Source organism: Diadema antillarum, unplaced genomic scaffold, assembly GCF_040938485.1.
Source record: "Diadema antillarum isolate AM-2024a unplaced genomic scaffold, OU_Dant_1.0 seq00001946_RagTag, whole genome shotgun sequence".
NCBI classification, from domain to species: Eukaryota; Metazoa; Echinodermata; class Echinoidea; order Diadematoida; family Diadematidae; genus Diadema; species Diadema antillarum.
The window spans coordinates 44729-61033 of NW_027272606.1; the positions used below are offsets into that span (position 1 = coordinate 44729).

The 16305-nt window shown below is 36.4% G+C and overlaps 1 protein-coding gene across 3 annotated transcripts in view; it reads right to left on the reverse strand.

The window, feature by feature from the left end:
- The window catches only part of LOC139713305 (focal adhesion kinase 1-like), a 124804-nt gene that overhangs the window by 35484 nt on the left and 73015 nt on the right, over nt 1-16305 (reverse strand). For 2 of the 3 annotated variants that reach the window (XM_071625050.1, XM_071625048.1), the window contains exon 10: nt 5847-5964. In XM_071625050.1, the coding sequence (XP_071481151.1) occupies nt 5847-5964 (118 nt within the window). Of the gene's footprint in view, nt 1-2219; nt 2277-5846; nt 5965-16305 lie in introns of all 3 variants that reach the window. The other variant, XM_071625049.1, reaches the window with a different exon arrangement.

Consider the following 16305-nt stretch of genomic DNA (forward strand, 5'->3'; position numbering starts at 1 on the left):
GCCTAGTTTGTGATGACCACTTCAATGCTAATTATACACAGGGCTGTCATGAAGGAGCAGCTGTCCTCAAACCTACTGCATTCACAGAAGACCGCCAAGTAATTTGCCTTGGCTACAAACCTCAGGAACTCCTAAAACCTGATGCTGTACTAACAATTTAAAGGGAAAATAATAAGAAGCCTAAATGTATGTACTTTTCTTTACTTTATTTGATCTTCACATGTATACATTTGTGCAGTCTTGACTAGATGCCCTGCGTAGCACGGCTGTCAATGCAAGGGACAGTGTGACTGCATTCACGATAGAATGAAAATCAGTATAGCAGCATTGACACTGCATTGCCCTGATATGAAGATCTGATCGGTAACATTATTGTTTGTGTAACTGAAATTAAAATTCAAAAAAAAAGAAAAAAGAAATAAGAATCTAAATGTGAAGTCTTAAAATGTTAGACTGCTCTATACTAATTCAAATTTCTACTCCATGGTTTATAGAATACTAGTAGCAGCAGGTCTCAGAGACTTGGATAACTGGCCTAGTATGAACGGGACCATCACTGGTATTATTGCCACTGACACTGCTGTTCCCATGGTGTATACCTGTTGGCAGATTGCCACTGGGTATAGTGCAAAATCTTATGGGATAAGGCCATTTTGCTTCCTGACAGATGGCATCCTTTTAGAAGTGCCAATCGACAAACAGAAGATTCAGATTACAATTTTTAATTTTGATTTTTTTTTTTCCTCCAGGAACTTTCGACTTAATTAAGACTTTCTGAGATTCATTGCTCTAAGAATGTAGAAACAACTCGGCTATAGCTATCAATGAAGTGTACGAGTTATATTGCATTAACTTACTCACCAGTATACAGCTTTGTACGAGAGCCAATACAGATGATCGTGCCAACTTTATTTCACAAGTAGTACAAATTTGCCTCTGATTTTCACAAAATAAATAAATTTTGAAGTGATTCATGCTTAAAATTTCTAAAACAGACAACTTCTTTATTTTTATTTTATATAAGAATTTTAGCTATGACTATTTTATTACATAACTTAATGTTAAGATTTCTTCTGTATTTGACATAATATGCTGGTTGTCTTGCTAAAGTTGGAGATGTGCTGCCTTTACGTGTACAAATTTTGTGGATTTATTCCATGGCTCGCTCATTATCAAAGTTTTCAAAATCTGTTACAAGCTTATCTTGGGTTTTACAATATTTTCTTTCAACAGGTCTTTCATAATGTAAGAATTAAAAGACTTTCTAGAAAATACCACCCATTACAGATACTATTTTCTTTTATGGAACAAATAAATCTAGTCATCATAAGGTGACACACCAAATGTGAAATGCAGTACCAAAATGCCAAATGATTGCAACACATAATAGCAAGAAAATGAAAATGCACAAATAATGCAAAAGTAATCAATGCTACTAACTGCTCATTTCTCAACTGACAATGATAACATCAAACCTCAAAAAAAAGAACAAAACACACACTATAGATGACATTTCAGTAAAAACACATTTGACACTCTCACAAAGCATAGAAGGAAAATGAAATAAGTTTCAGAAAAATCAGCACCATCAGACAGAAAAAGATATGAGTCCAAATCACCACTGCCACAAGCACTAGTTTGAAAAAGAACCCAGATAACAATAAGAAGCTGAAAATAACACTCCAACTTAAATGAAACATCTGAAGGTTCACAAGAGCAATGGTTGGCCCAGTTCAACACTTTGAAAGTAGAATGCACCAATCCTTCACTGTCATGGTACGAAGGCACTAGACTTGACTCACAATGGAAGAATTGAATGTAAAGTCCTATCAACAGTTGTAGCTTTGCCTATCTCAGACCTCTGTCAGATGTATATGTATATGTATGAAAAGAAAAATATGTTTTAACCAGAGAATTTACCTCTGGATATTGATATGATTTTCAGCTCACAGGGTCCTTGAAGTGCTGAATATTAATAGATAGGTATAGAAGAATAGATGCATGGAGAACTTCAAATTTCAGTGTGCTGCTGCGAAAGTATGATAAATCTAACTTGATTTTCATACAGTGATTTCTATATTTCTGTAAACACTCCAGGGGCCTTCACCATCACAATCATCAACCTTTTTTTGAAGTTAAACAAACTGAAGGCACACAAGCACAAATACATAACACAAGACACTGGGACCATGTTGGCTTCAAGACAGTCCCATACTCACTGGCACTGTGAGATACACAGCCTGCTTTTTCTCTTGGAACATGGACCTCTGAATATCCTTCACAGGATAGTGGATGCATGGAAGGAAAAAGTGGCGAGTGAAGGTGTACAGAAATGAATGAAAATAGGAAAAAAAGTTCTGTGTTGAATCGTTTACTTCATTATGTCATATCATCTTGCAATTATATCATTAAATAAAAAATGCATCTTTATACTATGATACTGTATGTAAAAGTTCAAGAAGTCAGTGATCTTCTACCTTTACACTGGAAAGACAAGGAGATTTCCTCCAAAGCTTCATGCGTACCCATGAAAGGTAGTTTATGACCAGCCTCTTAAAGCTGGTTCATAGTCGGAAAGAAGATGTTTAAAAAACAATTACCCATAAAATCTGAAATATAGCACTGACTCAAACCTCATCACTACCTTCAAAAGCTCTTTTTGCACTATTATTTACTGGAGTATTCTGTATTAAAGTCAGCAAAACATTTGCATACAAAAGCTCTTTAATCTGACTCCATGTCTCTCTTGAAGCTGCAGTCAGGGCATGCTGTCTTTATCATTTTGTGAGTATAATTGTCAAATAACTGATTCCTTTTCATACCCTCTGCTATGCTAGAGATGCATGTTTTCAGTGGGAATTTGGCAAGATAACTGATGTAACATAAAATCCCTCATTCAATGGGAAAGACACTCAAAGTAAGTATTATATGAATAGAGGGTATGTTAATGTATAGACAACAGGAGGTAATCCTGAAGTAGCACATTTTTGTTTCTTTGTGTTAACTTTTGGCTAGATGGTTGGACATAAAGGTGCTTTAAGAGTGCCCTCAGTCTTGTTCCACAGCAAATTGTGAGGCAGCTGTATCTTCAGTCTAACATCATTTTCTATGTACTGGTATTTGCTCTCTTATTTATAAATCTATCATTTATATTATATATATATATACATATATAACAAAGATCTTCACTTTCCCACATCCTACAGCATTACAACAGTGTTTACAGCCACAACATCAACTGAGAGTGGTCATTATGCAATTATTAAATGTAATCCATTCATTTTGAATCTATTTGCAGCAGTTAATGATTACTTCCCATGTTGTTGTTTTTTTGAGAATTAAACTGTGATTTCTAAATCAATTTTTTATGTTTATAGAAAAATCATCAGAAATGTTATATAAATACAACAGCAAATATTAGGTTTAAAGATGTATAATGTCAAATATAATCTGGACCACAATCTGATCCACAAAACATCTAGGCCTAATGTTCCTTGATGGATCTTTGCAAAGCAAAAAAAAAAAGATGAACATGATAACAAAATCTGAGAGATCCATCTTTTTTATATATAGCTTGAAATGGAAGAACGTATAGGGAGTGACAGACTGACTCGTTGCTTCTTTTTTTTTGGGGGGGGGGGGGGGGGAGGAGGGGGGTAATGAACAGAAGTGGTTCATGTTGAAGAAACCTGTCATTGAAGGATTGTAGCTATGGAGATAAATTAATGTTACAGCCAGTGCAATGAAATTTCATGCCAAAATACAGAATGTACACAGCTGATACTAGCTTGCACAGCCTCTGTCATTGATTTACACACACACTGTCGGCAATCAATAGATGGTCTCGCCTTGTTTGAGATTACAATGCATCACATTGGTCTATGACTCAGGCACGATCACCAAGAGTAGTTCCATTCTCAGATTTATGATGCAGACCATGTAACACAAATAAACATGGAAGAGTTGCACCTGCACTCAGAATATTCATGTATTCATGTATGAATCACTGTAGCAGGAAATGTCACAGCATGACAATAATCGGCAAAATATCTCCAGGATGCTTACATCTATCACATACATTCTGAAAAACATGCGTAAATTATGTTCATACTGCAGTTATTACATACAATGGAATTCACTGCATATGACAGGAGCTAGTTGGCTTCCATATGTGTGATGCCACAACACAGTACTAAACATGTTATCTGCCTGTGCACAGCTCAAAACAATGATTGAGAGATGACAACAATAAACATCCGTATAATTTATATTCCACCCCAACCTAGTGCAAAACACATTTAGTGAGAAGCAAGTTTTGTTCCGATTTTGCAGGACAATAGTATACAAAATGCTTTGGATAAAATGTAGCTTTCTAAAACAGCCACAGAACTGTTTACATCATGGGCACGTTTGTCCAGGAGAGATTGGGAAGCCTTTCTAGTCTTGGAGCTGCATAGACAAATGATTGATCTCTACTAGCTACATGTACCTTTGTATTCCAGTAGTGATGTCTCCACTTGCCTGATAACTTTGTTGGAGTACTTCATATTTTAACACTATAAAAAGGAATGCTTTAAACTGATTTTATTGGTAAGCTTCTATTACCTTAATCTTTCTGAGTGCAACTGAAGGAGTTGAATCAAATTACTTTACAGTTTTCATTAGGTTACCTTCACTGCATTATTGTAATGAAACAACTGCTGCAACTTTAATTTGCACCATGCAGGTGTGGGTTCACATCAGAAACCTGTAGGTTTGTGGTAATGTGATGTGGTCACCATCACTTCAACAAATCACCACATTTTTTTCAACTGTGAGACTTACCTGGAAGGTGAAGGTTTTTTTTTCTTCTGCCTTTTCCCTTGCTTCGTTTTCTTTTTGGACATGACAAGATGCCTCACCAGTAATAAGCCAACTTGGCAAATCATTATTGAAATCTTACACAGGAAATATAATGGAAATATGTGATAAGAGTTCAATCCCTAAGCAAAAATGACGGTAACTCTAGATTTATGGAAAACATAAACTTGGACAGTAAATTAACATACCTCTCCACTGGATAACTGAGTGATACAACTACATGTAAATTTTTCTCTACATCATTGAGTATGATTGACTTATAATTTGCTTTCTGAATGTTAGATAGGAACAACGTTCGGTACACAGCTTGACAGTTGATTTCCTAATGTCTAAAGGACATACTGCACAAGAACAATAACCTGTTCTTACAGGTACAAAGCTTTTTACCAACAGAATTATCACACTGAACACATGCAGTGTAAAGAGAAAGAACAGATCACTGAAAATACCTGAGGTAAAAATAGATAAATCATTTCACAGCATGGATTATGCAATACCAGTTCAGCAAATCGTCTCATAGTAACATCCTATTTTAATGCTGAAATTCAGCCTGTGTTGGGTGTAACAAGAAATTTTCATAATGTATTCAAATTTTATGCACAATCACAGAACAAAAGATTTTCCTTGGCAAACTGGAAAGCATGTCCTACACTGTCCTTTTTAGTAACAACTAATGAATGCAAAATGGCCTTACTTGCTTAGACACAGGTTTTCACACGCACACGCACACACAAACACAAAGTTGCAACAGGTACAAGACATGTGTATGAATTTCACATGACTTTATCCTGAAGGAAGCACTTACTTTTTGTTTAAACATTACAGAAGTCTCTTACTTCACTTTGCATAAAAGTGTTTTGTCACCAAAAATATTAACTTCTACTGAAGCCATGATGATACATGTAGGCTGAGATGTTTGATTTTATATTTTCATTTGTCATGCAATCTGACATGGTCATAAACTGTACAAAGCAGGTGATGCATACCTTGTTGGGCTCGAATGATGAGTGACTGTTCTGTATTAAGTACCAATCGGCAGTAGCCATCTATCAGGGCTGCCATGTCCTCTGCTATGGCTGGTGAGGGTGTGGTGATGTAAACTGCCTACATTGAAATGAGAATGATACATTCATCTTCATACAGCAAATACCAGGTGGAGGAAATACACATAAAACACTAAAAAACAAATACGATACAAATTTTGAATTTACCTCTCTTGCCAAGTAAAGTGTACAAAACACTCTTCATTATGATTTGAGTAATAGTCTCCATTTCACTTGAATACAGGTAACTCCCGTCATGACAAATTTCTCAGGACCAGTGGTTTTCTTTCATTATATTGAAATTCCCATATAGCCAAACTTTATACAGTAAAGTACATAAAGATATATAAATTATAATTTTGGGACCTGAATTTTTACTTGATTGTAACAAAAATTTCCTTAAAACTGTGTTTGTTATAATGGAGGTGCACTGTATCAAAGTCATTGTCACTAGGCAAGCAAACAGCACAATGTCTACTAATCTTTAATCCCAATTCACCTCAAATGCACAAACATGTTTATTACAGCACTTAAACTAGCAAAGTATTTGTTAAATTTCAGAAGTTTTATGCACAGGTTACTTTGCTTGCCTTCTATTTGTGACATAATTTGATCATCAGCTGACCGCATAACATCATCTGTATCCACAATGGCATCACATTACAGCCTATTCTATTAGAACAGGGAGGTGGTCCCACCTCCATGAATAGAACCAACAAAAAGAGTGAATTGATGAATCTTTGTTTTTTCTGTTTTCAAGAATTTTCTAATCATTATAGAAATGACTGCAATAAAACGGAATTGTGATATTTTGACCTTGAGTTTAGTGTACTTGGTTGCTTTGGCAAGTCACCACAGATCTCCTATGTTTTGCAAATGAAAGCTACCATTACTGAGGATGTACCCAAAACAGAAAATATGGAATAGAGCAAATAAATCTGTGAAGAATCATGCAAAGTTATCAAAGTTATTAGGAATAGTCATTTGCATGACACTGAGTCATCTACTCATCTAGGAATTGTCATTAATGTCCTTTACACATTCTTCAATAAACTGTAGACTCCATAATATGATTCTTTTCCAGATGAAAGTAGGACACAACATTTTACACATCAGTCAAGACAGAAGAAGCCATTTTTTTCTACTAGGACTGAAGAAAATTATTCAGTCTCATTTCTATTTCTTCTTCTTGAACTTCAGGAAAATGGTAAGTTATTGTTATATGACTCACATAGCTTTCTTCAAATAAGTACATGGTAACAATAACATGATTTTTCAACCATAAAATTTTCATCTGCTACTTTTGGGGGGATTTTCATCTGGCTACTTTTTTTCTCTTTTTTTTTTGTGGGGGATGATTCTTTACGTTGCATTTGTATCATCACCAGCAATTATACTTTTTCTTGGGGATGAAAATACATTCCCTATATAGGTGTAACATAAATATGACAGATGGTATGTGCAGAGCCAGAATTATAGGCTACAAACAAATGTAATTGTAATATATTACTCAAAACGTTAGAGATGAGGAGAAACTTGTGCAAGTGAAAACAAAAGTAGCCCCTGAGATAATTTACAATATAAGCGCGCAACAAAGGATGTTACACTGATATAAAGCACTAGGATTTACAAGCACCCTGTCATGACAGTTGTATCACATATGTTGATGGATATAATTGTTGCAAAAAAGCAGAAGCAGGATAGATTATTATTAGTTTTGCCCTCTCTTCCCTCTTAACCCTAGATGCTCTGAACCATCCCAGTCAGCCTCTTTTAAAATCACTTAGATGCACAAAGCCACCCTTGCATGTGTGCTGTGTGTGTGTGTGTGTGTGTGTGTGTGTGTGTGTGTGTGTGTGTGTGTGTGTGTGTGTGTGTGTGTGTGTGTGTGTGTGTGTGTGCAAGTATGGGTAGGGGAGTGAAGAAAAGAAAATATGTTACTTTGTTTGGTTCACATAATCCACATGTTAAACTATACTCTGCATGTTAACCTCTATCAATACACAATCAAATGGTTTAAATTCATGCAACAATGTAAATATCACTGCTTTCTTCTGTCAGTATAAGTTGACATCACAAAAAATCAAACAAGCAAATTTAGGTGCTATAAAAAGGTTAATGTGTGAGCAGTGACACCAACACTAGATACATGAAGTGCAGTAAACATACCTAGACATCATATCTACATGCAAGCTAACAAGTAGAACCATTTCAAGATCTAACTATGGCTATTCCACTCTCAGATGTTTAGTACTCCAGTACCTGTCATGTATCTCATTAGCCCTCAAAAGCAGAAGCAATCTTCTGCTGTCAAAATAACAAATAAATGAATAAATAAAAGATAGTAATGATAATACTTTCCCATAAGAGAAAAAAAAAGCTTAAATGACAGTTGCTCTCATAACCCACTTATTGCTACACCGCATGAGATTCACTAATGGTAAATGATGTGTTTTAACTACATCCTACAGTAAACTGGTAGTCCTGCAATCATTATGTCTCCTGCCAATGCTTTGTGTGTTTGGGGTATTTTTATGAAATATACTCTCAAATTTAGACGTAAGTTATCTGAACATACATGTAGATGTCCAAACAAATCTTAATTTATTGAGGTTTTCTTCTTTTGCCATGTTTTCTCTTTCTTCTTCCATCTCTCCTCCTTGTCTTGGTTTTGTTTTGTTGGACATTTTTAATTTCGTCCATGCCTGGGTGTGGTGTGTGATCTATTGAGATCACGACAGCTATGACCAAAATCAGAGCAAAACAGCAAATGTATACCATGGTCGTATACTTTTGTGTGTACATTTCATGTCTGTATCAACATATATTTTCCTAAGGCAAACATGATGATGTCACAGACTGGTATTTTCCTTATTCCCCATATAGATTTAAGTTGTGATTTGCATACACATAAACACACACACACACATACACAGTTTGAACCATGGGAACAAAGTGTACAATCTAATCCCTTGTTCCTTTTACCCATGACTAACAGATTTCTTCACTATGACAAGCCAAACATGTCTGGATTTCCCACCTCCCTGGTACAATGATATAAGGAAAGTAAAAAGAACATTTCACAAAACTTTACTTTTTGAATAAATTGCACACTTCTTCAACTTGTTACTGACATATGTTAAGGGTAATATTATTCCCCCTGCCTTCTAAAAGAGAGAAGTGGAGTGACCTTTTGTTATGCGAGAAAAGTAAAAATATGTTGAATTTTCTTTATACTTTCTTTATACTTTCTTTATATCGTTGTACACATGTGACATCACAAGCTATGTAGTCTTCTCATCCAGCCGTGACTAAGCACAGACTTTTAAAAATTCATCACTTTTGAACAGATTGTCCGATTTTCCTCAAACTCTCACTGATGTGTTCTACTAATATTGCTGCATTCACTCAACCCACATGTCTATGAAGGTGAACTTGTCCTTTGATATCATCAGCACTAACCACCTATTAAGGGCATAAACACTGTCTTCCCAAAGGCTACCATTGACGCACGCCTGTAGCTGTACCACATCTTCACAATTATTCTATATGATGCAGAATATTACAGGTAGGCCTACATTCCTGTTTCTGATGCTTTATCAGGATGCATTTCAGTATGCATGGTGCAAATATTGACTCTGAGCAATACACACAATCATACGATATACACATTACAACATGGACTATGGGCTTAAACAATCAAAGGTCCATAATATTGCATCCATGCAACAAATCCATGCATTTTTGTCTCTAGTTTGTTCTGGATGATTCTCATGGATTATGCATTGTTTGAATAGCATTCATATATGTCAAATAATATTCATTCTGAAATGCTTCAAGGCATAATGAAGACAAGGAAGAGAAAAATTATGGTGTTTAGTTTAAAGTATTAATATACTACTTTTGATGGATATTCTTTTCATTGCTGGAATTTTTTTCTTCCCATTTTGAGTGGTGTTTTCGTTATTTTACTTTTCTTGAGTTTATTCAGGGCGTTTATACCACTTGGACTTGACAGAAAAAAAAAACTTTGTTTCCAAAGTTTGTTGCTAAATATGAAAATAGTTCAATACACACAGCATCATCAGCTTTTGATTTTGCTGCAATCAGGTAATGAGACCCTGGAAAAAAAAATTGATGCATGGGTAGAGATACAAAAACATACACACCCTATGCACTGTAACACAATGTCATCAAAAGTGAGTTGGCAGGAACACCATATTTAGTTAGTATCTACCATGGTATTTACCCCACATGCGGAAATTTATAACTGAAAGAGATGCATACTCCAAACACTTAAGGAGTAGGTCACGATATATGATGTGATTTATACATGACGTCGTGCAACTGCTTCTGTGCCAACCTAAAACACCTCACTGTGTTCTTAACATCTAGATTGATTTTGTCACTTAGCCATTATATGTGAATGAAACGTTACTAGAGTATACCAGTAAACATCTTTAGTGTTATAAAATGTAAAATCATGTGTGCAACCAGTGCAGTTTATAATGAATAATAAATATGCAACAACAAAAACAAGTCTTCTTTTTTAAATACTAAAAGTACTTTAACATTCCATGATTTTAATATACTAGCAGGAATAACCCATATCACCACAGGGGGCTTCTCCTATGTTCAACTTGAGTACCCATTCATACTGAAAGCTATACAGTTTATTGATGAAATATATTTGAACAATTGATTCACAGCAAACTTCTCTTTAAACATAGACAGCAGTTTCAACTTATTAGCATCACAGTTTAAACTTGGCAATGAACTTGACTATCATTATTGAGTGAAATCAAAATTTAAATACAAAATAAAAAAAAACAAGGAAAAGTAGAAATTACGCGGTGCGTAATATATGTCCCCGCCGGAAGTAGCATTTAGTAGCAAAATGTACAATATAGGTAAAAAATCAAGGTCAAAGGTCAAAGAAGTCAAAGGTCAAAATTCTGTGTAGAAGTTTTGAAGCCCTCACCTAGTGCCATCACATAAAGCAAACAGAATCGAAATCGGGTTAGAAATGGCGAAGGAGTAGCATTTTGTAGCCAATGTACAATATAGGTAAAAAATCAAGGTCAGAGGTCAAAGAAGTCAAAGGTCAAAATTCTGTGTAGAAGTTTTGAAGCCCTCACCTAGTGCCATCACATAAAGCAAACGGAAGTGAAATTGGGTTAGAAATGGCGAAGGAGTAGCATTTTGTAGCAAAATGTACAATATAGGTCAAAAATCAAGGTCAAAGGTCAAAGAAGTCAAAGGTCAAAATTCTGTGTAGAAGTTTTGAAGCCCTCACCTAGTGCCATCACATAAAGCAAACGGAATCGAAATCGGGTTAGAAATGGCGAAGGAGTAGCATTTTGTAGCAAAATGTACAATATAGGTCAAAGGTCAAGGTCAAAGGTCACAACTGAAATTCTGTGTAGAAGTTTCAAAGCTCCCATGTAGTGCTATCATATAAAGCAAACAGAATCAAAATTGGCTCATAAATGACAGAGAAGTAGCAAATTGAACATTTTGATCACACACGGACGCACAGACGGACGGACGCACAGACGGACGCACAGACGGACGCACACACACACGTACGGAGCCTGTTTCATAGTCCCCTGCTCGAACTCGATCGGCAGGGACAAAAAGAGATATCCGTACACAGAACCTCAGCTGCTCACTGGAGTTCTTGCATAGAATTGTCTACATTAGCCATTTAAATATTAATAACTTCATCCCATTTAATAGATTTGATCTGAGCCTCAAAAGAAAAAAAGATACAAATTGTGGGGGAAAAAACTCTAATGTGATCAAAATGACACAAACAACCCCAACATCAAAATCTGTAAACTAAATCTGTTGCACCGCAATATTGCACGAGTGTGTGTTTGTGTGTTTGTCTTACATATGAAACATACAAACTTTTCCTGAACATAAGCATTCCTAACTTAATACCACAGGCTTCTACACCAGCACAAAATTGTGTTAATCAACCTAACACTGAAACTTTCATAACGTTTGCTTAAATGTTTAGTGCCAATGACAGACTTGTTCAGAAATGGCTGCAAGTAGAAGTTGTTTATATGTACAGATCTGAGAACAAACTAAAAGCAGGAGGAAAATCACCTCTAAAAAGAAAGGCCGCACACATGATTGCAAGGACTAGTGTAGCACCAGGCGCTGATAGTGAAAGACAACAGCGCCCTCTGGGATCAAATCATAGTAATGTAGTCTGGATGAGTATCTCACAGGCTCATTCATGCTGTACAAACAAGTGAAGTCACCGTGCTGCCATCTTACCAGGCACACTTTATGGGGAATAGCACACATTTTCCAGCAGAGACTGTCACAAAGATCACATGATGTCATGAGCTCCGTAAACAAATGTATGGGCAATGTGTGTGGTAAGATGGCTGTGCAGTGGCTTCAAAGCAATTGGCCGATGAGATATCCAGATACCTCCTATAAAGATCAGTGACAGCTACCAATGCTAGAAGTCATGAAGCAAGACTAGCCTTCAATATCGGCCTATCACTTAAATAATGTTAATGCAATCACCATGGTATGGGGGAAAAAAAAGGACACCGTGAATTGCAATACACAAAATTAGATGTCCCTAAAATTGTGTTACAGCTATATGACTGCAGTTTACTTTCCCAACTGCAAAGTCAAAATATATTTGGGAGGAAAATATCTATTCATAAAAAGATGCAGCATTTTAGGTCCGAGAGTCCAGTGGGACAAATATCCATATTTGTATAATGCACGTTGTACCTGGGCTTTATTAGTCATCTGAATAGAGGATTCATAGAAATCTACTTTGTATACTTTATGCGCTTCCATGTGAGTACTCAAATCAATTGAGTGGTTACTGTATGGTATAAGAACCACAGCCACAGGCATATGAAGATGATGATGATGATGATCCAAAGCACTAACATCTTGTACAGTGCCATATACAATATGTATCTGTTATACAAAACATTAAAAGGGGCAGCTCCTCCAAGAGAGTTAGCAATTGAATGCCTAGTGCAATTGAATACCGGTGCATATACAGGAGAATCCTGCTACAATGAGATTACCTGGTACAGAGAGTGGTTATCTAAAAGCAGTACTGTAAAAGTGGACATTTTCACGGTGTTGAAATTTTCGTGCATTTCGCGCAACCCAAAACTAGGGCGAAAATAAAAGCATGCAAATATTTTTGCTTGCAATATGTTCTAGGAGTTGGTGTCTTGATTCCGCGGAATTAAAAACACGCGAAACTCCTCTCCTACCGCCGAGCGCGAAAAATTAGTCGCGCGAAAAATATCCACTTTTACAGTATACTGGTTTTGACATGGTGCATGACTTTGCCGGCTGTTTGGTTTGGGACCAGAAATTTTCCTTGCTATATCCAAACAATTTTCTGTTTTTCTTTGTTTTCAGGGCCCTTACATTTATCTCACAATACAGAAAGTTTGAAATCCCATAGGTTAATAGCTAAAGCTTTAATACTTTAATTGGGACCCAACAGTTTTTGTTGTATCCAACCTCACTATAAGGGGACTCCCAGTAAGCATACCTGGTAATCAACAATGTTCACACTCACAAACCCTGCACACTAATCATAATCTAGATTCATAAACCTATAAACAAGAAACCATGAACAGAAGTATTATTACAGTGTGTATATGAAATTGGTGACTTCTGTAGGTGAATATCTGCTGGTGATCTAAAACATATGAAATGTTCTAATAGGATTGGGCTTAACACTACAAGAAAGCATAAAACAAAACGAGATATGAAACTCGTCACTGAAGACGAGTTAGGTGATATACGCTGGGGGGTCATCAGATATCGGTCATGGGTGATCGATAACGAAAATGATGTAAAATAGCGACTTGATGTTATATTGAGAAACATTCGTGAAGTCCAGTTCTTTATACAGTCCTGCATAATTCAGATCAAATTGTTTCTTGTCATGCAACCAAATGGAAATTTCATGCATGTGTCAGCGTGTGCAAGTAAGTCGATTTGACAGGCTTTGTATCTGAATATTTACCAATAGGTCTTCAAAATGAAAAAAACAAACAAACAGAAATCAAACATGGCGATAAAGTCTTTACAGAGTCACCTTCACTTTAACATTTTCATTTTAAAATATGAACTTCGACCATTATTTGCATAACCAGGAGGGCTGTCTCATCTCGTCGTCATTATATAATATGATCAGTTTAATAAACTCTATAAGCCTGCAAGATTTTGCAGCAGTCAAAGAAATGTAGCCTCTAACACAAAACAAAGGGATATTGTGAGTGTGTGTGTGTGTGTGTGTACGTATGGGTGCGTTTACATGAGAATGTGATTTCTACATGGATGAAAGTGGAATTACTCCATTGAAAAAAAAAAGTATTTAAAAAGAGGAGGTATTTTGTTTCATCATCTTGTGGGGTTCGAACCCGCACGTGTGCAACTTTACGTCTCTGGCGCCAGAGACGGTACCTTTAAAGGACAAGTTCACCTTCATATACATGTGGATTAAGTGAATGCAGCAAAATAAGTAGAACACATCAGTGAGAGTTTGGGGAAAATCGGACAATTCGTTCAATATGAAAAAGTCAAGATCGGCTTGGTTGACCCATTTCACTTATTTTCAGTCCTCGCGCAAAATCAGTGTGTGCGACTTTATGTTCGTTTTGTGGAGCACGGTCACATATGCATTATCATTTTCCTTTTCTCCTAACCTGGTCCCTACCCAACCCTTGCCCTGCAAGTCAAAAGTCAAAGGCTTTAGCTGGAAAATGTGTCCATCACATGCATTTTGCAAATTTGCAATTAGTCAGGTTGATTATTTATTACTACATCAAAGCTCAACATAAGCAGTGACCTAGTGGCCTGAGGCCACCAGAAATAGATGTTGGGCCACCATTATTCAACAAATGATAAGTTATGGTGGCCCCACCAAAAATTTGTGAGTGTGTACAGTGTTTTTAAGTGTTTTTCTCACCCAGAAAAGGGAAGAATAACTTAACCCGTTCCTTCCGCAATTCTCTGAGTGCTTTTAATGCCCCCAAACGAGATTATTTTTGCCCGTCTACAGAGAGGCAGACAGGTTGGTAATCCACCTGTGTGAAGGCAGTCAAGTGGTATATTGTATCCCCCTTTCCACGGTCAACTACATGTGCCAGTGAACAATGGAAATAACGATCGGGTGCGAGGTATGAATAGAGCGTGCACTGATGAGCTCACAGAATATTTTGTTCTACACAAAACCAGGTACTTGAATGGGGTGACTGGGGTCAGCGAACGCAGATATCTAACTGATCTCAGCCTTGATCGCTATGTACATGTTCGTACAAGTTTACATAACAAGCGAAAACTAAATCAGGGAAAAGGTACATAATACTGTGAAATACGCATTCTTCAAACGGAAGGAGAACAAATGCTGATAGAATAAACTTTGATCTTTTTATCAAACCCACTTTTCTGGGCATTTTAACACAAAGAAACATGCATTTAGGCCACTAAAGCAGGCACTCTTGTCTTCATTTTGGGAACCTGGTATACCAGGTTCCCGTAAGGAACGGGTTAATAACTGCAAGCATTTCAGCTGTAAACTGCAGCCGCCAAGGTTACCTGATTACCATTAGTCTTCACGACCAACTTAGTCTATTTTACACCCTAATTCAGCCAAACCTTTTTTTTTTTCGCAGTCAAATATAAAGGCTAAATCTTATCTACCAGGTATCTAAAAACAGATGTATGTAAACTCCTACATCAAATGTAATTTCATGAATATATGGTGTCATGGAAAAATCATGTTTACGCCTCAATTCAATAATGAATATGTTAGACTTAGTGAACTTTGTCACAACATGGTAATTGAAGCACTTAAATCATTTCATTTTATATGTTTTTCTTTACTTTTTCTTGATATCACACTTCTTTGTCGGGCCACCAAAAAATGCAATTTGATCACTTTGTGGGCCTAAATGGGCCACAAAAACAAACATATGGAGGAGAAAAAAAGAGTCTGGTGCCTTGACTACAATGTTGAATCTATATCTACATGTACATTGTAGTTATTAATCTTAGTTTTAGCTCATCAGAATTACCCAATGCTGAAGCTTGATGAAGTGTGTGTCAATCTTTTATTGTCCCAGATTAGTAGGATAGGGTCACATGTTACAGCTCAGTATCATAAACCCTTGCGACAGGGGCAGTCTCAAGCTGGTAACAAAAGGTGCAAAGCAAGATACTACGACTGGAGTTGGAAAAGAGCTCTTAACAAAACAAAACACAATAACTTCTTGCCAATTATGTCATATGTGGAAACTCCCTGAATAAGTTATGACACATTTCTGATGGAGCAGTACACACTTGAGTTCATGTATCAAAACAGAAAAGAGCACTATCGCACAAATAAACA